Below are 27,797 nucleotides of genomic sequence, written 5' to 3'. Positions count from 1 at the left end.
GGTAGACAGCAGGGTGAGGGTTCAGCAGCCCACTGGACTTAATGCCAACACTTTTGGATCCAGCTACCCCTGAAAGTCACACACACACACCAGGCCTGGCCTCTCACAGTGGAAGTCAGAGCCCTATGTCCTTACCAGCCTGAGGTTCAACTTCTTAGGGGGTCTATGTCCAGCCCACTCCTACTCTGCAACTATCTTTTGCCTCTTACCCAGTCACTGTGGGAGGGTACTACTGGGAACCTGAACTGAAATTATTTTGTAGTTGTTCTGTGTCTCAGTCTTAAAATAATTAGCCCCTTCCTGAAATAACTACTGATTAAACACTTTGGCAATATGGCAGATACTGTACTAGATTTCTTCTCCAACTCTACAGCCTGCCATACAGGAGTTACTTTTAGAGTAAAATCCCACACTGTTTTTACAGTTTATAGCCATGGCTTTTCTTAGGACTAGCACTGCTGGCTCTGGGGGCTTTCTGTCTATGAGTACAGGTTTCCCTATAGGGGAGCCTGGATGAGCTTCCAGGCTGTTTTGTTTCTTTGCATTGTTCTCCTTTTCTCCAGCTTCTCCATAGTTTCTAATTTTCCTTTCAATTCCCTCCTAATTCCTAGAGACTTCTTTCTTTCTTTTTTTCTTTTCTCTTTTTTTTCACCAACCTGTTTTCCAGGTGTCTGGATTCTGGGTCCTAGAGAGGCTACACTTTGCTACTGATTGCTACTCCACCATTGTGGTCTCCCCAAGTTCCTCATTTTAAAGTGAGATTTTAAATAATTAATTGAAACCAAGATCTGTCATGTAAAGGTACAAGATCCCAATAATGAACGTAATTGTACTGTATACCTAAAATGTACCAATAAACTCTATAAAAGGAAAAAAATTTGAGAGAATACGTATAAAACACATTGAAAAGACACAGTAATATTAGGAGTTTTTATTACATCTAGAAACAGAACACATCCAAAAGAATAGTGAAATTATTGTATAAATCCATGAATTTTGCATTTTTCCTTCTTTTTTTTCCCCTCATACTGTAGAAGTCATTGTGGTTACAACCAAGGATGTCCAAAAAACTCTGAGTGCAGATTTCAAGATGAAAATGAAACCAGATATTGTGTGCATTCCTGATGAAGCTGACATGGGAACTGCAGATTCTTTGTGCTACATATATCCAAAACTTAAGGTAAAGCACTATTTCTTGATTTTACTGAAGATAAATAATATTCTTGTTTTCCCAGTACATCACAGTTTATAAATGTTTTTTAAATATATTTTTTAGGGCATGGCAGTGCATGCCTATAACCAACCTAGCACTCAGGAGGCTCAGGCACGAGAACTGTCATGAGTTCAAGGCCAACCTGAACTATATAGCAAAACCCTGTCTCAAAAAAAGGAAAATAGGGGCCAGGGATTTAGCTCAGTGGTTCCACCACCTGCCTTGCAAGTGCAAGGACCTGAGTTTGATCCCTGGTACCAAAAAAAAAAAAAATAATAATAATAATACAATTTTTTTTTTGGTCACGTATGTTGTTGCCTGTGTACTCTTAAGCTGCTCTTTAGTTTGATTATTAGTAAAGATTTAGACATTCACACAGCCCAAATAATAATACATCTGTCTTTATATATATATATAAAAGATAATAAAAAGATAGGACTATAGATATAGCTCAGTGGTAGAGCATTTGATTAGCATATGGAAGGAACCAATTCACTCTAGCAGTGGGGAAAAAAGAAAGAAAAAAGAAGATATACTTCAAAAGATTTCCTTTATATGAGACCCATGAACAAACAATATATAGTGATGGAAATTAGAACAGCAGTTGACTCTGCAAATGAGAAATTGATTGGAAAGAAGCAGAAAGAAACTTTTAAAAATTCTGCAGATCAAGCCGGGGATGTAGTTCAGTGGTGCCACACCTCCCTGACAAGCACAAAATCCTGAGTTCAATCCCCAGTACCGAAAAAAAAAATTCTACAGATCTCTCATATGATAATATTTAAAATTTTAGAGGCTGTGTATAGAACAGTCTTCCCACTGGCTTGTGGCCCATAAGCTAAGAAATACCTATGTAGATAGTTCTAAAATTGATGTCCTTTGGGAAAAATTGTTTCTGTGATGTTGCTGTATTATTTGAATTAGGGGACAGACTTCATCCTATGTCTGGTTATTGCAAACAGATACTAATATTTTCAATTTACCTTTGTACTAAAGAACATGGAGTTAATAATTTGCACAAAGTAAAATATAAAGATACTAAGTGTACAGTTCAATGAATTTTGACAAATATATACACCCCAGTTACCATTACCTAAATCTAGAACAGTTCCTTCTTCCTTGAAAGTTCTTTTGTTCTTCTTTCTAGTCAGTCAGCTAAGTGCTGAACTATTTCTGTTGTCACTGTGTATTAATTTTTTTTGCTCATGAGCTTCATATAAATAGAATCATGCAATTTTGTTCTGGCTTATGTTCAACATGTTATTTTTCAGATTCATTCATATTATTGAGGGCATAATTCTTTTTTATTGCTGACTAGTATTCCATTGAATGAATATACATTTTTTATCTGTTCTGTTGACAGTTATTTAGGTTATTTCTAATTTGAGCTATTATGAATAAAATTACTGTGAACATTGTCCTAAAAGTCTTTTGTAAAAATATTCTAGGTTATAGGGTTTACTTTCTTAAAAACTAGCAGTTTTTCAAAGTAATTTTTTCTATTTTATACTTTCATTAACATTATGTGAGTTGGGGGACGGAGTGGCCATTGCCCAGGGGTGGGTGGGCTGCAGAACAGTGGCTGAAGCCTGAAGCCCGAAGCCCATGCTGCAGCAGTGGAGCATGGGCACCAGTGGCGTTGTATGATGAGGCAGCCAGCGAGTCCCAGAACCTGAGCCCTTGTAAAGGCAGAAATCACAAGTCTGAATGGTTGCCATGCCGAGAAAACCATTGACATGTCAAAACAATCAGCCCCCAAATTGCACGTGCAGAGGTCTGTGTCCTGAGACACCATCATTCACTTTTCAGCATCCAGGGAGGAGGAGGAGGAAGAGGAGGAGTTCAGGGAATATCTTGGGGAGGGGCTGGATGACCAAAGCATTGTAACAGGGCTTGAAGCCAAGGAAGACCTCTATCTTGCACCCCAGGTTGTCCATGGCCCTTCGGGCTCTGCTGTCTCATCCATCATGGCAGGTGAACTGTCCATATCCCAGGCCCCTGCCAGTTTGACCATCTCTGAGAACACTGTAAAACTGTTAGAATCCCCTCTTCCAGCAGCTCAAGTATTAAATGCAATGCCATTGGCTCTGTCCCATGATCATCTTCATCAGGGTCCTTAGCTAGCTCTCCTAGTGTGTCATCCCTTTCTGAGCAGAAAACCAGTTTCTCTTCCCCATTGTCCTCTCCTTCCAAGTCTCCTTTCCTCCAGTGCCTCATCTTCCACTCTCTCCAGCACTAAGCCCTTCATGAGCTTGGTGAGATCCCTGTCAATTGAGGTGGAGCCAAAAGAATCCCCCCCCACCACAGGCACTTGATAAAGACATTAGTCAAGTCTCTGTCCACCGACACTTCCAGGCAGGAGTCAGATACTGTGTCCTATAAGCCACCTGACTCCAAACTGAATTTACACAAAGCCATGAAACACAGGTGGAGATTCCAAAACTGCACCTTCTTCCCTGCTGACTTCTCCCTCTGATGCTCGCTCCTTTTTTAAAGTACCCAAAATGGAGGCGAAAATCAAAGACACTAAATGATGCCTTTCAGAAGTCATATATGAGCCTTTTCAGCTCCTTAGTAAAATTATAGGGGAAGAAAGTGTCAGCCATAGGCCCAAAGCCTTATCTTCAAGTGCTTTAGAACTCTCCAACCTGTCCAGCTTGAACTGGCATTTGGAAAGCAATAACAACTATAGCATGAAGGAGGAGTGTGACTCTGAGGGGGATGGCTCTAGCAGTGACTCCAGTGTCCTCAAGAGTGACCACCCAGAGCCAGGGATTTAGCTCAGTGGTTCTGGCGACTGCCTCTCAAGCTCAAGGACTTGAGTTTGATCCCTGGTACCAAAAAAAAAAAAAAAAAAAAAAAAAAAAAAAAAAAAAAGAATGACCACCTAAAGTCCACTGAAGAGCCTGTGAAAGAGGTGGAGACAAAAGTTTCCCAAGCAAGCAGCCTAAATGATTTAGGCATGAAGACAAGCTCTCTTGTCCTAGAGAAATGCTCTTTGTCTGCCTTAGTGAGCAAAGAAGATGAAGAGTTTTGTTAACTGTACACAGAAGACTTTGACCTGGAGACAGGAGATGAGGGTAGAGTTGATAAGCCCCCAGATGTCCCTCTGAAGCCATAGGTGCTCATGGAGGATGGCACGATTCTTGACAGTGAAGAGGAAGAGGACTTGGCCACACAGCACCCAGAATTACCTGTGAAGATGTTGGGCTTTTTTATAATGTGTGTCTATGCATACCTCATCCTCCCCCTCCCCCACTATGTGAGCAGACTCTGTCTGGGAGTTGGCCTTGGATTTGTGACTACAGTTTGCATGATTTGGTTTTCTATACCACCAAGTGCTCTAAATGTCACAAGTCACATAAACATCTGCAACACTGGAATATGAGATCTTTGGACATCAAAGAACCTGAAATACTAAAGGGGTAGATGAATGAGATTTACAACTATGATCCAGAAACTTACCATGTGACTTTGACACACCCAGTCTTTGTTTGACTCGAGGGTGGAACCTTAAGGCTTTCAAAGCCCAATAAAAACATATCCAAGAGGGTGAGCTACAATGAAACGAAGCCAGACATCACCAACATCAGCCAGAAAAATCTATGCCCTTTCTGTTTTTTTTTTTGTGGGGGTACCGGGGATCGAACTCAGATCCTTGGGCTTGCAAGGCAGGCCACCGAACCGCTGAGCTAAATCCCCAACTCTATGCCCTTTCTGATAGCAAGATTTATCTTGTACCTAAAAGTTTAACTCAAAAATGAATCTGGAATAAAAAGTACCCCATTTGTATTGAGGTTGGTCGACAAGATGACTTTATGTTGAAGACTCAGGCTGATAAGGAGACATCTGAAGAGAAGCCACTAGCTGAGAGAGAGCTGGAAAGGGAGAACCCTAAGAAGCCATCCCACCCTCAGGAGGGAAATCTGTCCACTGAGATCAGATACTGTAACTATTTGGGAGAAAAAGAGGAGTGGTTTAGAAGATTTATTCTGACATCTAAGCTGAAATCAGACCTCAAGAAGCCACCTGGTGTCTCTGGAAGTAAACCAGAGCTTTTGCCCACCCACAGCAGACCTAGCAGTCCTTCCAGGCACCTGACCCATAGCTGCAGCAGCAGCAAAGGCAGTGTGGAGGAGATCATGACACAGCCAAAGCAAAAGAAGCTGGTGGGCAGTGTGTGGCAGAAGATGCTGCTAGGCTACAGTATGTGCATGGGCAGGTGTGTGCCCCAGGAAAACCAAAGCCCCAATAGGAGCCCTGTGCAGAGTGTGGAGAGCAGCCCCACGGCTGGGAAAAAGTTGCCAGAGGCTTCACCCTCTGCAGAGGAAGAACAGGAAGCTTGGGTGAATGCCTTGCTTGGAAGGATATTTTGGGACTTCTTAGGAGAGAAGTACTGGTCTGATCTGGTATCAAAGAAAATCCAGATAAAACTAAGCAAAATAAAGCTCCCTTACTTTATGAATGAGTTAACTCTGACAGAACTTGACATGGGAGTGGCTGTGCCAAAAATCCTTCAGGCCTTCAAGCCTTATGTTAATCACCAAGGACTCTGGATCAACTTGGAAATGTCCTACAGTGGATCCTTTCTGATGACTCTTGAGACCAAAATGAATTTGACCAAACTAGGTAGAGTCTCTTATTGAAACCCTGAAGGTTGGAGAAATTGGCAAAGAAGGTTGCAGGCCCCAGGCATACTGTCTTGCTGACAGTGATGAGGAATCCTCCAGTGCCAGCTCCTCTGAGGAAGACGATGCACCAGAGCCCAGTGCAGGAGACAAACAGTTGCTCCCAGGGGCTGAAGGGTATGTTGGAGGTCATCGAACAAGTAAAATTAATGAGGTTTGTAAATAAAATTACCAAATCAAAATATTTCCAAAAAGTAACAGAGACAGAGTTCATGAAAAAGAAGATTGAAGAAGTCTCCAATACACCCCTGCTGCTAACTGTTGAAGTACAAGAATGTCAAGGAACCCTGGCATTCAACATCCCTCCACCTCTGATGGACCGCATATGGTATGGCTTCTGGAAGCCACCACATGTGGAGCTGAAAGCTCAGCCAAAACTCAGAGAGAGACAAGTTACTTTAGTTCGCGTGACAGACTGGATAGAGAAGAAACTGGAGCAAGAGTTTCAGAAAGTTCTTGTCATGCCACATACACATGATGTTTATATCCCTATAATGCACTCAGCCATGGACCCTTGCTCTACTTCCTGTCTCCTGAAAGACCCACCTGTGAAGGCTGCTGATCCACTGTAATGGGTGAAGATGGGAAGTTCCCTGTATTATGAGACCTAGCTCAACATATGGGGTTCCTGGCCACCGCCTGTGCTGTGGCACTGGCCTTTACCTGTGCCGCAGTACTATCTCTTAAGACTGCTTCTGCCCTTTGCCTGCTGGTGCCCATTCCACTGTGAGGTGTCATTTCCCACATCCGATGACAGGTGTCTGCACTGCCTGCTGCAAAGCTTGGACTTGGCAAAGGAGACTGAAGAATCATCATGGTGGACCCAGAAGTTACACATGATTTACATTGTGGCTTTTTAAAGTCTACCAGTTTTTGTGGCAGCAAACAGAGCACATTCAGAGTGATACTGTACAACTGGAAGACTTTCCCTTACCTCCTGGACCTCCTCCAAAGCTTTTCTTCAGGCAGCTGGTGCACAATGGAACATTTTCTCACTCTACACTTTATACACGTGATTGCAGCCCTCCATGCTCCAAGAATGTCAATGTGATAACATGTATGGCGAGTGGAATTCTGTGAGCCATGTCATTGGTGGTAAAGAGATAGGCATAGCAACTTACTTTTTTTCATTTTAAATTGTGCATTTTGGAAGCAACTACCATAGAATACACACAACTTTCAATTAGGGTGGAGACAGTGGGATTTATGTAAACATTAGGCAAAGCCAATGAGATCAAAGCCTTTTAACAATGAGGTATAATCGTCTTGCTTCTGACTAATCCTGATTGTTTTCCTGAGACACGAGCATATGTGGCAGTGACAGATACTTCACACAAGGACAGATTGTTCTCCCTAGTCCAGATAGCGTGGGCCCAAAGACCCAGATTTCCTGTGTGCTCTAGGAAGCTTCAAAAAGGAAGGGGAATGCTTTGTTTATCTGATATGAGAAAGTTTTGTGGGCAGTTTTCTGATGGCCAAAACAGAACTGCTCAACTACTACCTGCTTTTGAGTCAAGACTAAAGTTTGCCTCCCATCAAACACTACATATTTCAAAATACGTGTGACCTTCCTTTAAAAAAAAAAATTATATGAGTTGGGCCAGGGATTTAGCTCAGTGGTTCTGGTGCCTGCCTCACAAGCTCAAGGGCCCAAGTTTGATCCCCAGTACCAAAAAACAAAAACAAAAACAAAAAAAATGCACTAGCTCAAGAAGAGTTGAGCATGTGCATGCAAACATTATATGGGTAGTACTTGCTGCACTTCTTCAACAGTTGGTACTGTCAACATTTTTACTTTCAGCCATTCCTAGTGCATGTATATGCACTGGTTATTTCATTGTAGTTTTGATTTACATTTCCTTGATAGTTGTCATGCTATCTTTTTATGTGCTTGTTGATCATTTGTGTATCTTCATGAAGTGTCTGTCTGTTCAAAGAATTTTTTTGTTTGCCTCTTTGTTATTGTTTATAGGAATCCTTTAATTTTTTTATTTAATTTATTTATTGAGACGGGATCTCACTATAGTTTAGGCTGGCCTTGAACTTATTACCATATGTAGCACATACTGGCCTCAAACTCACAGTGAAACTCCTGCCTCAGCCTCCTGAGCACTGGAATTATAGTCATATACCACCATGCCTGGCTATAGGAGTCCTTTATCTAGTCTAGTTGCAAATCTTTTTTTTTCTTTCTTTCCTTTTATGAGACAGTGTCTCATGTAGTTTGGCTGGCCTTGAACTCGGGGCAGTCCTGCCTCAGCCTTTCAAGTGCTGGAGTAACAGGCATGTGCCACCTTATCCAGCCTGACTTCACTTTCTTAATGGTTTCTTATGATGACCAGAAGTTTTAAATGTTTATGAAATCCAAGTTGCTGATTTTTTTATGCCTACTGTATTTCAATTTTTTTTAATTTTTTAATTTTTAAAAAAATTTAAATATACATAGCAAATGTTATCTTAGCTATTTTAGGTGTATTTTTGTTTTTTTGGTACTGGGGATTGAACTCAAGACTTTGCACTTGTGAGGCAGGCGACGGAACCACTGAGCTAAATCCCCGGCCCTCTAAGAGGTATTGTACAGCATGTTCACAGTAGGATTATTCACAATAGCCAAAAACAGAGAAACCAGTGTTAATTGATGCAGGTATCCTTACAATAGAGTATTACCTATAAAAAGGAAGACTTTTCTATAATATTCTACAACATGGATGAACCTCAAGGATGTTAGCTACATCCTCAGCCCTGCTTTACTCTTGATTTAGAGTTTGGGAGTTACATGTGAACAAGTTTCTCTAGCTCCTCGAGTCTTGGGAAGATGCAGCTGTTAATAGGAGAATCACCAGATGATTGTTATATTCTCTAAGTTGTTGCCTTTTCTTTCAATTGTGATAATTTATTCTTTCCCCTTACATCTAAGATCAGAATCCTTGCCAAGTTCTTGTGTACAGTCTCGTTTTTTTCTTCCCTTTCTTTGTTTCCATGTTAGGTATTTATGCAGCATCCCTTCCATATAATCCTACCTCTATGCCTTCTCCCAGCAGTAACATTAGTCACTTGCTGTTTTCACTTGATTTTTCCCTATTATAATGGCCCCTGAAACTCTGGCTTCTCATCAACTTTCCTTTCAACCTAGAGTAGAAGGCAACAAAGCTATCCTGTGGAGAAACTCAGACTCCCAAATATTTGTGAAGAACGAGGTAAAACCTGAACAAGCCCAAATTCAGAACTGTGTGGTTGGGATCAACATAAATTTGTAGGAAGGGCAGTGGAAATGCACATAGACAGTTAAAGTATGTGAGATAGCCCAAGAAGGCAGTTTGTCCATTTCCTGAGGGGTGTTATGTATTTCTAAAGGAGACACTTTGAAGCTGTGCCTTGATTTAAAAGAAATGGCTCTTTGAGTCTGTTGATTTCTCTTCCTCTGTGCTCACAAGAGTTTCCTAAACAGCTGGATGGGCCAGGGATTTAGCTTTGTGCTTCCACTGCCTGCCTTGCAAGCTAAACAGCTGGAGCCTCTTTTGGTCTGTTTCCAGTAAGCTTTTCGGTAAGATAAGAACATTTATTTTAGAAGTTTAAGTTCATTAACTTTTGGTTCTTTTACCATTATCTACTTCCCCAAGATGGAGTTCCCCAAGTATTATTGTGAGGTTATTCTATTTAGCTTCTTCCTTTTCTTAGAGAAAGACCAGAGTAGTATATTTACTTTGTTTAGCATTTTATATTTAAAATGCAATCTTTTTTTCATTAACCTTGCATTTGCTAAATATATTCCTACTTCTGGTAACCTCCATATGTGCTTATAAGACATTGAAGCTGAATTCCATGTTTGCTAACATTTTTTCAAGAATAAGACATATATTTCATTTGGTTTTGTTGAGGACGGAATTGGCAAGTGACATGCACATAGAGACAAGCTGAATGGAAGTAAAATAATAAAAAGTTTATTTGCCAGCAAAGGTTGAATCACACTCAAAAAGGCAGTGCCTGTGATCGACCTCCTGTTGGATTGCACCTTCCTCTTTTACAGGTTTTACAGTTATGATCTCATTCAGGTGGTTACATTTCATTTCCTCAGTTCACATTACCCATGTACAAATTAGAGTAACAAGATAGTTAACTTTAACCCAGACGTAACAATTCCTTGTAGTTAGGGAGTTTACCTTAAGATTCATCTAGCTATCTATTCTAGTGCACAGGAAGGGAGTGTTCAAGGTTAGGGATGAGGCCAGATGTCCCACTTCATGGTCAGTGCCTCCAGTGTCTGTTAATTTTGAGCTAAACAAAGCAGATTGCTGTTAGAGGCAGCAGAAGTCATTTTACATTTTTCTAACATTTTGTAGGTTTTTAGATTATTTACAGTTCTCGTATCAGTTTTATTTTCCTAGAACTATTTTCTACTTCATTTTGCTATATCTAAGCCCACAACTTTACTGATTTAGTGGTTCTTACTTTTTGTTTTAGCTGTCCAAATCTCTCCTTGACTTACCAAGAGAGATTATTGGTTCATTCATTCTCCCAGGCCCTGGGTGAGTGAGCTCCGTTCTTAAAACTGGCGTTGATAACACAAAGGTTTCATATTTTCTCTATAATAGTGTTTCATATGTAAACTCGTCCATTCATTCATTCATTTAGCAAATATTCAGTTTACTAAATATAACTATTATAAATATTTGTTGAACACCAATTGCAAACCAGTTTTAATTTTTTATTACTGAAATTTTTTAATGTCTAAAAATATAAATAGAACATTGTCCATGTATCTGTCATCCAGCTTCATTACAACAAACTATGGAAATCTTATCCCTACCCAGCTTGCTTCTTCCCACATTCTTGTAAAGCACATTCCAGCATCATATTATTTTATCTGTAAGTATCTCAAAATATATTGCCAATATGAAGGCTTTAAAATACATTATCAGATCTAAAATAATGTTACAAAACAATAATAATTATTTAGTATTGTCAAATATCTAAATAGTGTTTAAGTCTCTAGTTACCTCCCATAAATAAAAACACCCTCTTTTGAGTGTTAATATACTTCACAAAATGAATAAAGATCTCACAGGCCAGGTGTGGTGTTGCATACCTGTATTCCCAGCACTTGGGAGGTTGAGGCAGGAGGATTGCTTCAAGTTCCAGGCCTGAAGAGAGAGAGAGGGAGACTCCACAGAAAAAATGGTCACACTGTCTTAAGAATCTTAATACGTAGCTTTTCCCTTCCTTCTTTCTTTTTTCCTCCTTTATAATTTATCTTTTGAAGAAGCCAGGTCTTTGTAGTTTCCCAATCTGTATTCTGTTAATGCATCCCTGTGGTATTTGATGTGTTCCTCTCTATATTTTTTTGTAAATTTGTAGTTAGACCTAGAGTGTTAAACTTAGGTTTGAGGTGTTTTGGCAAAACTGCTTCATAGATGAGAGTGTGGTTTTTCCATCTGGAGACACATAACCATCGGGTTGTCTTTTGTTTCATGGTGATAGCAGCTGTTGATAATCATTGCCAGGAGTCCCTTGTTCCTTGCCTCCCTAGTTGTTTGTCAAAAACTGCATCTCTCTTCTATTATTTTACCTCAGACCCTGTTTATCTGTTTCTTTATTTCTTTTTCCATTTCAGGATTTTATTTTTTTACATTCTAGTTCCCTTAAAGCATTATGATTTGTATTTTTATTCACCTTTGTTTTCGTCTTAGTTTTAATCATTTCTGAAATGATTTTTCTCTCATTTCTAATTCATACTTCTAGTATGAATTTCTCTCATTTTCTAATTCAAATTTGTGTTATGATTTTACATTTTCTTTAGTTTATTTTGAAATATTAAGCTATGGATTTCATCATTTTGTAGGCATATCTTACATGTGCTTTCGTTGTCTATAGGAATATTCTAACCTTTATTTTTTTTATTTTTTATAGTAATTTTGCATAGGATTTGATCTTTTTCTGGTTTGTTTGTTTGTTTTAGAGTCTTACTGTATAGCTCAGGCTGACTTAAAATCATTCGGCCTAGGCTGGTTCGGTCTCACAGTCCTCTTGCCTAAACTTCCCCAGTGGTGGGTCTGTTTTGTACTTTTTCTGAAATTGGTTTTAACTAAATTTCTAGAAAGAAAAGATGAGGTCTTCCTCAGAAAGACAGGAGAGTTGCCTGGGTTGGTGGTGTACACTGGTAATCACAGCATTCAGGAGGCAGAAGGAGATGGATCATTAGTTTGAGGTCAGCCTGGCTACATTGCAAATTCAAGTCTGGCCTAGACTACATTAATAGACTGTCCCAAAAACACAGATACTGGAATTGATTTTTTTTTTGTATGTGTGTTATAAGACAGAGATCTAATTTTATTTTATTATTTTTTACTTAATTATTCCAGCACTGTATGCTAAATAGTCCAATCTTTCCCTCCATTGATCTGCAGTGTCCTAGATACATCTAGTGTATGTATGTTCTGTTCAACTGACCTGTTTATTTTTCTCTACACAAATACTATAGTCAGTTACTATAGTTTTATAATTTTAATATTTGGTAGGTTCTTCACTTACCTTATTAGTTTTGTTGGGGGGGGTTGTTGTTGTTGTTTATTTTTTGTTGTTGTTGTTAGGTAGTAATGGGGGTTGAACCCAGGGTCCTCATACAGAGCTACATCCCTGGCCCTTTTTTATATTTGAGGCAGTGTCTCAGTAAGATGTTAAATTGCCCAGGCTGCTCTCAAACTTTCAGTCCTCTTTTCTTAGCTTGCCAAGTGTTGGAGTTACAGCTCCTGATTCTTCTTTAGGAAGTGTCTAGAATTTGTAAATTCTACATAGAACTTTTGAAAAATTCACCGGAATTACATTAAATGTATAGATCAATTTAGGGCAGACTGACAACTTCAGCACCAAGTCTTACTAATCACTTACATAATGTATCTCTCCATTTACTTCACTCTTATTTAATATATTTTCAATGATGCTTTATATTTACTTCTGAGAACCTTGGGGTAGAGGTATAGCTCCAAGGTAGAACACTTACCTAGCATGCACAAGATACTGGGTTTGATCCCCACCACTGCAAAAAATAATTATATATCTTGTTACATATAATCTTAGGTTGTGATTTTTGTTCTTTTTATTAGTATGTGAATATACAGTACATGTGTAAGTATGTTTTAATTTAAAAGAATCAAATAGAAGCCAGTTGTGGTGGTCCATGCCTATAATCCCACCACTCAAGAGGCTGACGCAAGAAGAGCCTGAGTTTAAGGCTAGTCTGGGCTATGTAGTGAGTTCAAGGACAGCCTGAACCACATGGTGAGATCTTGCCTCAAAAAAACAAAAGAATAAAACAAAATGAAAAGAATCAAATAGTTCTACAATACCTATAAGGAACAACAATAGTTGCCTGAATTCCTACTTTCTGGTCCTCAGAGACAACTGTTTTCAGCTCTTTTTTTTTTTTTTTTTTTTTTTTCCTTATAATTCTTTCAATATTCTTGACTGTCATATATTACTATTTATTTTTTTTCTTTTTATTGAGTTTTTTTTCTTTTTATTGAGTTTATACATTACTATTTCTTAAGTGTTATTTCTAGGTACTATATGTTTAATTTCTACTCTAGGAGATAATGATTTAGCTCACTTAACCACGCTAACTACCCCTACTGTGTCATGCATACGTCACACATCACAGGTAAGCTTCCCCTTTTTTAATATCTCAAATCATTCCTCTTTTTTTGTACTGGGAATGGAGTCCAAGGAAGGGCTCTGTACCACTGATCTACATATCCAATCCTATTTTTATATTTTTGTTTATTTGTTGTGGTACTGGGGATTGAACCCAGAACCTTCACAGTGAGCTACATCCCAGCCTTCTATTATATTTTAGACATGGTCTTACTGTGTCACTAGGTTGCCTAGGCTGGGCTCGAACTTGCAATCCTCCTGCCTCAGCTTCTCAGCATGGAACCTGGCTTCCATTCTGTACTAGTTGCTCTCCAGAGCAGCTGAAGAGATTGGTCCTAGGACTTTGTTTCATCATGATTATGGGAAATCTGTTTTTAAAAAATTTTATCATCCTCCTCCTTCCCTGTTTAAAAACTTTTAAAAAATTTTTATTAGAACATGTTTGTAATATGTAATGATCACTTCTTCATGGGGAGTTGGTACATGTACATAACACATTTTAATTCCTTTTACATCCTTTTCCCCACAATCCGCCCCCATATTATGGCAAATCTCTTCTGTATTGGATATCCTTGCCCCTAGATAACATATTTTCACCTTGTTTAGTTTCCTTCCTTATTTTAGAGAAGCTTGGTTCTTATTTCTGTTTAAAGAAAGTACATGGACGATAAATGTTTTTAGAACTTCTGTGTTTGAAAATGTGTTTTATTTCATCCTTTACTCTTGTGTGTTAACTGAGCTTTTATGGAATTTTAGGTTAGAAATAATATTGTCTCAGAATTATTTTGTACCAAGCTCAAGAAGAGATAAGGAAACTTTCCCAATAGTTCCCTGTACAGCAGGTAGAGTCCCCTTCCCCCAGATGTATCCTTTCACTGATACACATTTATGCAGTGACTCACTTCAAGCTTTTGTCTTGCATTGCCTTCTAGCCACATTTTTGACCCTTGTAGCCCATAAGAAATTCTGGACAGCTGATATTTTAGCTCAGTTTTCACTTCCTTCTTTAATTGTAGACTTAATATTTTCCCTTTTTTTGTAAGTTCAGGTATATATTTGGATAATTTTGGGTATATCTTATCTGAAGTTAGGTGTTTGCAACAGAATTTTTGGATTATTGTAGTTAGTAGTTTTCTAAAACTGAACTCCTCCATGCTGGGTGCTTTAAATACATTATTTCATTTAATCCCTCAACTACAGTTTAAGATAGATACTATAGACACTGTGGGCCTCAGCTACATGGAGTATCCTGCACCTGAGGGTGGGAGGTCAATCTTTGACCTCTGCTGGGAGTCACATGTGCAGAAGGGGAGCAGAAAGGCTGGCAAATTAATGCAAAACATGATGGAGTATGTCAGCATTGTAAAGAACTTCTTGAATGGCAGGTAAAATACAGCAATTATAAACCATTATCAAAACCTAAAAAATGCGTTAAATGTTTACAGAAGACCGTGAAGGATTCTACCACATAATGTGCAGAGTATGTGCCTATGAACTTGAAGTTTGTACAAAATGTGGAAAGAAAGAAGACATTGTTAGTCTGTTTAATAAAGATCTAGAAAATACTGAGAATAATCAAAGATCCAATCACAGAAGTAGTTGCAAAAGGAATGAAGAAAGTGATGACTTAGATTTTGATAATGATTTAGATGACACAGGTGAAAATCAAGTGGATTGATGTACATTAAAAGTCAGTCTAGGGAGCCGGGCGTGGTGGCGCACACCTGTAATCCCAGCACTTGGGAGGCTGAGGCAGGAGGATTGCTGTGAGTTCAAGACCAGCCTGGACTGCATAGTGAGTTCTAGGCCAGTCTCAACTACATAGTGAGACCCTGTCTCAAAAAAAACCTCGAAAACAAAACAAAATAAAAGTCAGTCTAGGAATGTGAAATTCTGATCACTCTTTGCTTTTGACAGTGTCACACAAAAAATACTGTTAAATTCCAATGAGGAAGTCAGAAAAAAGCTATAGAAAATAGGCAAAAGTCACATATGAACAATATGAATTAGGCATCATATTTACATAATTATAAAACTTTTATTTAGTGTTGTTGTAAGACACTTTTAAGTTTCATATATTAGGATACCTGCCAAAAAGATAAAATCAGGTTGTCATGCTGTTGTTCATGGGAATTACTTAGAAGAAGGTATTACCTAATATCAAATTTAATAAGATTCAGAATTTGCACTTGTATAAGAACTATCTAGGCCAAGTGTAGTAGTACACACCTGTAATCCCAGCACTCAGGAGGCTGAGGCAGGAGGATTGCTGCAAGTTCAGTGCCAACCTGGGCTACATAGTGAGTTCAAGGCCAGCCTGCACTATAGAGCAAGACCTTGTCTCAAAAAATAAAACTGCCTAGGGCTGGGGATTTAGCTCAGTGATGCCACTGTCTGCCTCGCTTGTGCAAGGTCCTAAGTTCAATTCCTGGTACAAAAAACTATCTAATGTAAAACTAAGAGACATGATTTTTAATTAGCCTTAAAAAGTTAGTCCATGGAAAGTACCCTTTTTTTGGTGCTGGGGATCAAACTCGGGACCTTGGAGAACAGGCAGTTGGACCACTGGGCTAAATCCCCAGCCCCTGAAATACCTTTTAATGATTGATCCTCAAGTACAAAAAGATCCACTTAGCCACAGCGCTGTTAATGTTTATTTGTTAGAAAGCAAAAAATTTATTCTTTAAAAATGTTTATCAAATGCATAGCAATTTTTCTGTTTTTACGTCTTTCCTCTTGTGACATATACATCCAAAAATGCATACCATTTATATGTATAGTTTAATAAGTACTTATAAAGGAAATGCATAACATTTACAAATGGAGGAAGAAACCACCAGCACCAGAAGCTCCCCAGGAGGTTCTCTGTCATCACCAGTTCATCCTTCTTCCCTTGTCTGCTTTGTGCCAAATTTTGATGATTATTTTCTTTATCATTTAGTACCCAAACTACTACAAAACAGTTCACATTAGCTTTCGCTGATTTTTAACCCTTTTCTATTTTTTTATTTTGAAAAATCTCTAACTTGAAGGAAAGTAGCAAAGAAGTAAAATGAACCTTTTCATGCTGTTCACCTCTATTCCCAGTTGTTACCATTTTATCTTCTTTTTTTGGTACCGGAGATCGAACTCAGGGCCTTGTGCTTGTGAGGCAGGCACTGTGCCACTGAGCTCAATCCCCAGCCCTATCATGTTTTCCTTATGTCACTGTAGATAGGTATTTTATATGCTGAACTGTTTAAAGCGTTGGTTTTAAAATTTATATGACAGACATCCTATGTCTATTATTTTGTCTCGTTTTTCATTTTTATAAAGTTTGGGAGATTGATCCATTTTGTTATTAAAAGCTGTATTTAAAAAAAAAATAGATACTCTGTGTACCCACATTTTACATATGAGAAAAGTTGTTCTCAGAGAGCTTGTAGTTTGCTTAAAATTCAGGTGGAAAGGCAGCCAAGCTGTTGGGGGCGTCGGGGCGGGCACAGTGCCCACGTGGCCCAGCCTTTGCCCCGTAGCCAGTGAGCAAGTTTGGCAGCTCAGAGCCGGCATGCCTCCACATCCAGGTGCCTCGGTTTCAACTGGCCATAGCGCCCTGCTTGGCACAGACCCTTGGGAGTGATGCCAATGGACATGATTTTAGTTTTGGGATTCTGTGTGCGTACTGCCAGGACAGTGGTGGGCATTGGGCTGGACCCTGACCTTCAAATAGACATTATCACCGAACTCGACCTTGTCAACACCAACCATGGAGTCACCCAGGTGTCTGGCCTGCACAATGGCAGGAAAGCGGTTTTATTTCAAGACATAGAAAGAGAGATCCATGCAGCTCCTCATGTGAGTTACAAGTTAATCCAGTTTTTCCAGAATAAAAGTGAATTAACCTTTTTGGTCACTGTACAGCAGAAACCATTGACTTCCGGAGTCATACTCCCCATTCCAGAATTGGAGCACAGGTAGGATGGCCCTTTCTGCTCTTGAAAATCTACATAGAGTTAATGGACTAGGCAAGATGCTTTGGAGTTCAGAGGTAGGACCTCCATGGAAATGTTTGGCTAGATGAGGCTTTGTTCCTTTTTACCACATTACTGGATTTACTTTGCCATCAATAGATGACTGAATAAAGAAAATGTGTTTGCACACAGTGGAATACTACTCTGCTATAAAGAAAGATAAACGAGTCAGATGAAAGAAAATGGGTGCATGCGGAGACCATAATGTTAAGTGAAATGTATCAGACACACAATTTTAAATATCACATGGTTTCTCTTACATGAGAAATCCAAGTTACAAGTAAAAAGCAAAATATAATATAGATAATAGGAAGTATGAAAATCTTTCTCAAATGGGAAGGGGATCATGACATGGAGGTATGAGGGAGAGGAAGGAAAGGGGAGAATAAAGGAATTAAGATTGTACATGTGCCAACTCCTCAGAAAGAATGTAAATGTACTGCCAACATGTACTACTAATAAATAAAAATAAAGTTTAAAAATAAAACTAGGAAGAATCAATATAGTGAAAATGGCCATACTTCAAAAACTGCTCTACCAGATTAAATGCAATCCCTGTTGAAATCCCAACAGTATATTTCATAGAACTAGAGAAAACAATCCAAAAATTCATTTGGAATCAGAAGAGACCTAGAATAGCAAAAGGAATTGTAGGCAACAGACACGGCAGGGGTTATCGCAATCCCTAATTTGAAACTACACTACAAAGCCACTGTGATAAAAACAGCATGGTACTGGCAAAGAAACAGACCCAAGGATCAACGGAATAGATTAGAAGATGCAGAAACATCTCCTGACATACTCAATTACCTCATCTTTGAGAAAGGAGTCAAACACCCTCTCTGAAGGGAAGATAGTCTCTTTAATAAATGGTGTTGGAAAAACTGGATTTCAATTTGTCAAAGATTAAAACTAGACCTGTATCTTTCACCATGCACTAAACTAAAATCCAAGTGGATTAAAGATATGAATATTAAAACAGAAACACTAAACTTGCTGGAAGATGTTAGGTAGAACTCTTAAAGATATCGGCATAGGAAAAGACTTTATGAACACATCCTCAGTAGCTTCGGAACTAGCACAAAGAATCAACAATTGGGATCTCGTCTTTTTAAAAAGCTTCTGCACTGCCAGAGAAATCACAAGCAGAGCTAAGAGACAACCCACAATGTGGGTAAAATTTTTTAACAGCTGTTCCTCAGACAAAGGTCCTAGAATATATAAAGAACTCAAAAAATTAGACCCACCCCAATATAAAGACCTAATTCAATAATGGGCATCTGAAATAAACAGGCATTTCTTAGACAAAGAAGTAAAAGCAGCAAATAATCATATGAAAAAATGTTCAATATAACTGATCATTTGAGAGATGCAGATGAAAACAACACTGAGATTCCATTTCACCCCAGTAAGAATGGCTGCTATCAAGAAATCAATCAAGGGGGCTGGGGATTTAGCTCAGTGGTTCTACCACCTGCCTCACAAGCGCAAGGACCCAAATTCAATCCCCAATACCAAAAAAAAAAGAAGAAGAAAAAGAAAGGAAATCAACCAATAACAAATGTTGGCAGGGCTGTGGGGATAGGAACCCTTCTTCATTGTTGTTGGGAGTGCAGACTGGTGCAAACACTGTGGAAATCAATATGGAGATACCTCAGACAACTAGGATTAGAAGTCCCATTGACCCAGCTATTCCTCTGCTGGGTATTTTCCCAGAAGAATTAAAAGAATCATACCACAGCGATATATGCTCACCCATGGTTGTAGCAGCACAGTTTGTAATAGCTAAAACTTGGAAACAGCCCAATTGCCCATCAACTGGAGACTGGATAATGATGTAGTTTTTTAATAAAATGGAATACTACTACTCATCCACGAAGAATGAGAAACTAGAGATTTATAACTAAGTGGATGCACACTGATGCCATACTCTTAAGTGAAATAAGTTACGCGTGTAAATACTGAATAGTTTCCTCTGGTGTAAAAGTGTAAATAAGGATTAAAATGTATATTTGATATTGTGTAATAGGAAGAAAGTCTAAAAGTGTAGAGGAAGTGGGAGGGTTAGGGGAAAGGTTACAAAGGGAAAAGAAAAAATATGTGAAAAGGAAAAACATGGAAACAATGTCTTTGTAAACTGGAAGGGTGGAGGGTCTGAGGGGAGGGCTAGGGAATGGGGAAAAAGAAGAACCTGATAAGTCACGTATAGGTACAAGATCCCAATGATGAATGTAACTGTATTGTATACCTACTAGGTACCAATAAATGTAATAAAGAAAAAGCTAGAATTGAAAATTCTGGTGAAAAGAAAGATTATGGGTGAGGTGTCAACATCTCAGTAAATGTATTGACTAAGGAAAGGTAAAAAAGGATGAGGTTTGCTAGGTACAACCAGATGGCACATGTCTCAGTAGAAATTGAATTTTATTTGAGAGTATAGCTGTGGAATGAATGGGTTGGAGACATGGTGAAGAAAAGTCAGTAGAGTAACAGGTGCCCTCTAGAGGAGGATCAGGAATTAGTGCTTGGATCTGCTTAGTGAAGGAACACTTCATGAATGTGACTTTTGAGTTGAGTCTCAGAAAGAACAGGAATTGGTAATGTGCACATGTGAGGAAGGGTCAACATACCTAGTGGGAATAAGATAGAACAATTCCTGTAAAAACCATGAAAATTTTGGTAGAGCCTTTGATAGTTGAAGAATTACTACAGAACTGGGTGCAGTGGCTCATGCCTATAATCTCAGCTGTTTGGGAGCTGAGGAGGGAGGATCAAAAGTTCAAGTTCCACATGGCAATTTAGCAAGACCTTGTCTCAAAAAGGGGTGAATATAGCTCAGTGCAAAAGCCCTGGTTTCAATCCCCAAGTACCAAAACAAAACAAAATATTATTACAAAACTGAAATATAAAAGGATATTTTAAGCTCCAAATTGTGTGATCAGAAGGCCTCACTCAGCATAACTTAATACATCTAAAACTTAAGTCTGTATTTCTTTGAAATATACTAAAAATGCATATTAATTAAATAACTCATAGCCCTTTTCCTAGATGGCAGCCTGAATTATGTACATTTAAGTTTTAACTTGATTTTTTTAAAAGAGTTAAGCTTTTTGGAAAGATTGATAAAACAGCAGAGACCCTGCATTGCAGTAGTGACTGATTATTCACACAAGATCTTTATCTGTGGCCTGTTTGTGGCCCATACCCACACCTGCTCTTTGTTTTGAAACACGGTTTCTCTATAAAGGTACCAAGTAGCCCAACTAGACTTGAATTTGCTTTCCTTCTGCCTCAACTTCTCAGCTGATTATGATCATGAAAATACAATTTTTATTTTCCTGAGTTTACCTAGAACATCTGCTTTGAATGTCACAAAGGAGATCTTTCATAGCTATAGTATGTATCTGGATTTCTGATCCATGCAGCCATGTGTTGAAAAATAAATGGTGTTCTGTTTTGCTCTTGAGAAGCCTGATACTCAAGAGAGCTTAAATAACCTACCAAATCCCACACCTGGTAAGTTGCTGATCCAGAGCAAGATTCAGTTTCTGAGATTTGAGATGCCTTTGTGCATATCAAATGTCTGTGCTTTCTCATTCTATTATGTTGACTCTAAAAGATAAGCATAGTTTGTCTTTATAATGTACTCTGACACTAATCCTCAGCTTCAGGATAGGTTTAATTGGGTTTTTTTTTTCTTTTTCTTTTCTTTTTTTTTGAGACAGGATCTCGCTGTGTAGTTCAATTTAGGCTGGCCTTAACCTCACTATGTAGCCCAGGCTGGCCTCAAACTCACAGCAATTCTCCTGCCTCAGCCCCCTGCATGCTGGGATTATAAGCATGCATCACCATGCCTGTTTAGTTGGTGTAGTATTTTCAAAATTACTTTTCTATTTTTATTTTTGAGACTGGGGGGCCCATATATAGAATTGTCTTCATAGATTAGATAGTTGTCTGTATGTTCAGATTGTTTTAATTGTACATTTCAGTGGTTCTTAGTATACAGAGAATTTTTTTTCAATTTTTATTTTGTTACTAGTCCATATTTGCAGTATATAATGATTATATTCCTTGTGGGAAGTTGGATCATGTACATATGTACATAACACATCTTAATTCTCTTTTCATCTTCTTCACAAAACCCTTTGAGACAGTGTCTCCCTATGTAAGCCAGCCTTGGCCTTGAATTTACTATTTATCCCAAACTGGCCTTGAATTTGTGATCCACCTTCCTCAGTTTCCTAAGCCCTGAGATTACAGGTGTGTGCCAGGATGCCCCCCAGCTTCTTTTGTTGTTTACTTTTTGGGGCCAAGGCCTTGTGCATCCTGGGCAAGCAGTTCTATACCTGAGCTATATCTATAGCTCAGAAATCTTAATTAAAATTTTTGTATTAATCTTGTATTTGTGTTAATCTTATTTTAAAACTAGCAAATATCCTAATGGGACTCATGTAGTATCCCTGTTTTGGAAGTGTGCTGCTGTTACTTCTTAATATCTTTCTCTAAGTGAAGGGATTATAGTCTTGTAGGAAGATTTTCTGTGCTTTGTGTAGGACCATGTGATCAAGTGGCCTGGGAAGTAAGGGTGTAGTACATGATCCACATATAAAGCAAAGCTGGCTGACTTCTTGAACATGCAGTCTGATCCACAGTAGAGCTGTTCCTCTAACTTTCTGAGATAATTGGCCTTTGGTGCTGCTTTAGAAACAGGATGTGATTCCTTAGATAAATGTTTTGAAAGCAGGTTAGTAAAGTATATTTAACAGGCTTAAAAAGACTAAATTTGTAATAGAGACTTATGCCCTATATTTGCAGCACTCATCTTACATTGTAGGCCTCGTTGCTTCTGTTAATTTAGAAATGGCAGAATTAATAATTCTCTATTTAATTGAGACAGGAATCTTTTCTTTGGCCTCAGGCAAGCCTCAGTTTCACAGCCCAGAAAATAGGGATAATGATATCAACACATTAGTTGTTAGCTGTTTAGTTAAATTTAAGTCCTTTGATGTAGGAAAGGATTATTGTTATATGTCTTATGAAACAGCTAACATGCTACAACAAAGAACAAACTATACCAATGAAAACCCCATCCTGGAGACAGCTTATTAGAAAGATTGAGCATATATTCTATTTTTAGATGTTCAAAAAACTAAATACAAGTTATTTTCACTTGAGTGTTTGATGTCTTTATTAAATTACACATCTCTGTCATTCTTTCCTGGAACCCTTCATTTTGCTGCAGGTTTTATTTTTCTTAGATCTGTATCTGCTTGGAAAGAGTAAATATAGTTTGGTCTATGGAAGATCTGAGAACTAGGTCCTAACTTGCTTAAGTCTTTTACTCAGTAGCAACTTTTCTTCTTATGGCTGCTTTGGTGGGCTGTGGTTGCCAGAAGGGCCTCAGAATAAACATAATGATACCTTCTTTGAAACTGTTGGTATTTGTCTTAGTTACTTTTCTCTGTTGCTAAGACAAATTACCCAACAGTCAAAGTTAAAGATGGAAAGGGTTTACTTGGCTATCAGTTCCTAGAGGTTTCAGTCCATAATTGGCTGGCTCCAAGGCAGGCTTGCAAAGGGTCAATAGTTCATGGCTGCAGAAGCAGCAAAAGCAGTAAGAGAGTTTACCCCAGTGTCTTTCTGCCCCTTTTATTCCATTTGACTACTTAGGGCACTTGTCACTCACACCCTTAATCCTAGTGCTCTTGGGCCTAGCCCACCATAAGTCAATCATACGCTATAGATTCAGACACCTCCAAAATAGCCTATGACTACATAAGGCTTTAAGGGAGACATCTAGACACAAACCATAACAGTATTATAGTAAAAAAGAGTTGTGGGAGAAATTAGACGTAGAATGTTTAAGCCTTTTTTCTGCCCCTTCAGGATATTTCAATGGAGTTTTTTTCTTGACTGTAACTAATCAAGTCAATTTATCCATATGCTTGAAGTGTTTTCACGTTACCTTCTCTTAAATTGCTAGTTGTTGGCTCTCTGGTCTATTTTTTCTTGACTGTAACTAATCAAGTCAATTTATCCATATGCTTGAAGTGTTTTCACGTTACCTCTTAAATTGCTAGTTGTTGGCTCTCTGGTCTGATATGGATATATGTAGCCCTATACTTTATTTGGTAGCCAGAAATTTTGCAAGCTTTATGTTTTAGCCTGATTCCTTTGAGGCATTTTCCTTCTTCTGTAGGGAGACTTTCCTAGAATGAAGGGCTATAGGGTAGTAGGAAAGGTATGTATTTGTCAGCTTTTCCATTGTGGGAATGCAGTACCCACCACCCACAATTTAAAGGAGAGGTATGATCAGGCTTCTATGAGCCTGATTTGGTCTATGGAAGGGGATTTGGTCTATGGAAGGCAGCCTTCAAGGCAGAAAATTATGGCAGAAGGGCATGGCATCTGGTAGGCAGTTCAGGGGGACAGCGCAAGAAAGGAGCCAGGGACCATATACAGTACTGAAAGTCACACTTCCATGACTCACCAGACATACCCTGAAGTGTGCTTTATTAATCCTCTAGGTGGCTCCCAAGCCAATCAGGTTGACACAATCAAGTTTAATCTTCACATGCCACCCTTGTCAACTTGATACCTAAACAACTTTACTTAAACCATACTTACTCTTCATATAAATACAATAATAAGTTAATAATTCTAACATGATAGTTATTTTGCATACAACCGAAAATGCAATAATCCTTTCCCTAACTGTTCCAACATTTTTCAAAAGTCCAAATCAAAATCTCTTCTAAGACTCAAGACAAATTGTTGTCTGTAAACCTTTGTAAAAATCAAAAACAAAAGGCTGGACATAGTGGTGCATTGCCTGTAATCCCAGCACTCAGGAAGCTGAAGCAGGAGGATTGTCACAAGTTCAAGGCCAGCCTGGGTTAAATAGTGAATTCAAGGTCAGCCAGAACTACATAGTGAAACCCTGATGCTAGGTAAATAAATAAATAAATAACAAAGCTGAACACAGTGGTGCACACCTGTAATGCCAGCACTGAGGAAGGTTGAGGCAGAAGGACTGCAAGTTTAGGTCCTACCTAGGCAATTTTGTGAGACCCTATCTCAAAACAAAAAAGACTGGGGATGTAGCTCAGTGTAAAGGCCATAGGTGCATTCTGCAGTAAACCCCTCTGCCAAAATTAAACAAGTTCCATAATCCCAAAGTTCAATGGCACAGGGTAAACATTCCCATTCCAAAAGAGAGGAATTGGGGAATGGACAAGAACTGGACCAAAACAAGACCAAAATCTGGAAGGACAAGCATTAAGTCCAGTAGTTCCATATCCAGCATCTGGGGGACAAGGCTATAAGATTAGAGTTCCAGAGGGTATAGGCAGCCTCACCCTATGGCCTTGCTGCTTGCAGCCCACAAAGTCTCTCTCCAACTGACTCAGTCCTTAGCAGATGTTCCAGGTTCCTAGTATCTCTGGTTTCCTGAGATTTCCACTGTGCACCTTTGGCTTCACTCCATCAGCTTCATGCCCTGACCTCTTAGGTGCACCTTGACTGGCCCCCTTGGCCTTTTTTTGATATCTAGGTGGAAGCCTCTATGACTCCACAACTCTTGTATTGTTCATGAGAATAAAACCAGTATCATGTGGCTAACACCAGGATCTGCCACCAGAGTGTGCAATAGCCAAACAACATTGGACCACAGCAACAACAGCCTCTGAGTACCTGGATGCCTGAGCATGGTGAAATGAATCCTGAGAAATCAGTTCATTGAGTGGCCCTTCTCAAGCACAGGGCCCAGTGCTTCTCGAATGGATTACACTTTTGCACCTTTGATCCGGCTGGGGGTGGGGGTGGGGGTGTTACTGATTTCTGATATGTCCTTAAGATATCTTTCCTTTTGTCCTCGTACAAAGCCCTTGGTTCCTTTTTAGTGGTGCTGATCTCTTCAGCAGCCGTGCCTCCTTTGGTCCCAGCTTTATCTGGTTCTTTCTGAGTCAAAATTAAGTTTTTCAAATGTTTCTGCTCTGCTTTTTGCCCTTAGTTCTCGCTATAAACCTGCCCAAAACAGCCAGTGGTACCCATGCCCCAGACTGAACATTTCTCTGTATTGAAGTTTCCTCCACCAGACAATTAGTTGTATTTATTATGTATAAATAGAGGCAAGTTCTTTGTAAATATTTGGAAGAAGCTCCTTTAATATAGATGTAGATGTTTATGTGAGCCTAAAGATGAGTTTGTGGTAAATCAGAGGGATTGACTGGACCTCACTGGGACACTTTTCTGACATGGCTGATTCTCTACTCAAAGTAGGTTTCCCTAGAAGGAAGGTTTTGTGATGTGATAGAGTGGCATGGTAAAAGAACAGAGGCTTTCATCAAAGACACACAGCCTCCTAATTCTTATTTCATTATTCATTAGTTATGTGACCTTAGGTGAGATTATAAGTCCCTTGTCAGCTAGCATTTAATTCATCTATAAAGTGTTAATATTTTAAATTTATTCAACAAATGTGTAGCAAACATCTGTTTTATGCCAGCCATTATTCTAGTGCTATAAATATAATGGTAGACTCAAAAAGCAAGAGCCCCCTCTCTTTATAGAGCTACTCTGTAAGAATAGAGAGGTAAGAAACAATTTCAGTGACAGTGCTAAAAAGGAAAAGAAAGCAGGATAAGAGAATAAGGAGTAGTTGAAGGAGAGCTCTTTTATATGGAATATAACAGTTGAGAAGAAACTCTAAATGATGTAACAAGCCATGACCTTTCTTTGCAGTAAGAAAAGTGTAAAGGTGCTCAGGCAGGGAAATAAGAATGGTGTGTTTGAGAAGCAGCAAGTAGACCACTGTTACTGGAACACAATAAGTAGGTAGAAGAATGGTAGTATACAAGGCCTGAGACTTGAGAATGAAGGATTTTGAGTTGATTTTCATATAGAGTAAGAGATAGGGATCCAGTTTCAATCTTCTAAGTGAATTATCTAGTTTTTCCAGCACCATTTGTTAAAGAGGCTGTCTTTTCTCCAACATGTGTTTTTGGCACCTTTGTCAGAATCAGGTGACTGTAGCTGTGTGAGTTTATTTCTGTATATTATTTCATTGGTCTACATTCTATTTTTATGCCAGTACCATGCTGTTTTCGTTACAGTGGCTCTACAGCATATTTTGGATTCAGGTAGAGTGTTGCTTCCAAATATTGCTCTTTTTGCTCAAAATTGCTTTGACTGTTGAAGGTCTTTTGTGCTTCCATATAAATTTGAGGATTTTTTTATTGTTCTGTGAAGAATCACATTCTTATTTAATGCAGGTTACATTGACCTTGTAGATCCCTTTCAGTAGTATGGCCATTTTAACAATATCAACAATACTGTCAATCCAAGAATCCGGGAGGTCTTTCCATCATTAGTGTCTTCATTTTCTTGAGTGTTTTTAATTTTCATTATAGATGTCTGTTCTCTTTCTGTCTCTCTGTCTCTATTTCTCTGTTCCCCACCCCCCAGGCTATTGTGAATGGGATTGTTTTTAATTTTTTTTCTCGGCTAGTTCACTATTGATGTACAATAGGAAAGTTATCGATTTTTGTATGTTAATTTTGTATTCTGCTACTTTACTGAATATGTTTATCAGTTGTTTCTGAAAGACTTTTGGTGGGTTCTTTGGGTTTTTTTGGGTTTTTTTGTTTTGTTTTGTTTTTTTTGTACTGGGGATTGAACTTGAGTCCTTGTGCTTGTGGAGGCAGGCAGCAGAACCACTGAGCCAAATCCCCAGCCCTTGTGGTTTTTAAGTTGCAGCGATATATTATCTGCAAGTAAGGGTAACTTTATTTCCCCCTTTTCCTGTTTGTATCCCTTTTATTTTTGTCTTGCCTGATTGCTTTAGCTAAAATTTTAGTACTATCTTTTTAATATCCAGAAAACAGCAAAGTTCTGTTGCTGTTGTCGTACCTGGCTCCATTTTTTTTATTAGCATCTTAATCATCATCTGGAAAGAGAACATTCTAGAATAATATCATTAAATGTAGCTCTGATAAAGCACAGTCACTACTATGTATCATAAAGCAGGTATAAGATATTTTACATTCATAGAGGTATGATACAGTACTGTCCTACATCAATAATACTAGAATCAGTTTTGGTTTGAAATTTACTTTGTCTGCAAATAAGATTGCTACCCCTGTTTTTTTCTGGGCTCCTGTCACATGGAGAATTGTTTTCTATCTTTTCACTTTCAGTCTATGGGCTTCTTTTTGCACTAGGTGTGTTTCTTGTATACAA

The 27,797-nt window shown here is 38.6% G+C and overlaps 2 protein-coding genes across 5 annotated transcripts in view; both read left to right on the top strand.

The window, feature by feature from the left end:
• Eif2b3 (eukaryotic translation initiation factor 2B subunit gamma) overlaps positions 1-27,797 on the top strand; it is a 119,123-nt gene that overhangs the window by 11,476 nt on the left and 79,850 nt on the right. For all 4 annotated transcript variants that reach the window (XM_010610158.3, XM_010610155.3, XM_010610156.3 and 1 more), the window contains one exon: positions 1,035-1,180. In XM_010610158.3, the coding sequence (XP_010608460.1) occupies positions 1,035-1,180 (146 nt within the window). The remainder of the gene's footprint in view (positions 1-1,034; positions 1,181-27,797) is intronic.
• Positions 4,899-7,445, top strand: LOC109117607 (testis-expressed protein 2-like). The gene is given in 3 exon segments (XM_033767462.1): positions 4,899-5,843; positions 5,845-6,049; positions 6,051-7,445. Coding segments are annotated over 3 exon segments (1,440 nt in total). The 5' UTR covers positions 4,899-5,031; the 3' UTR covers positions 6,474-7,445.

This window comes from Fukomys damarensis, unplaced genomic scaffold (genome assembly GCF_012274545.1).
Source record: "Fukomys damarensis isolate Sample0158 unplaced genomic scaffold, DMR_v1.0_HiC HiC_scaffold_23, whole genome shotgun sequence".
NCBI classification, from domain to species: domain Eukaryota; kingdom Metazoa; phylum Chordata; class Mammalia; order Rodentia; family Bathyergidae; genus Fukomys; species Fukomys damarensis.
Note: the sequence above shows the minus strand (reverse complement) of the source record. Positions and strands in the feature narration are given on the sequence as shown.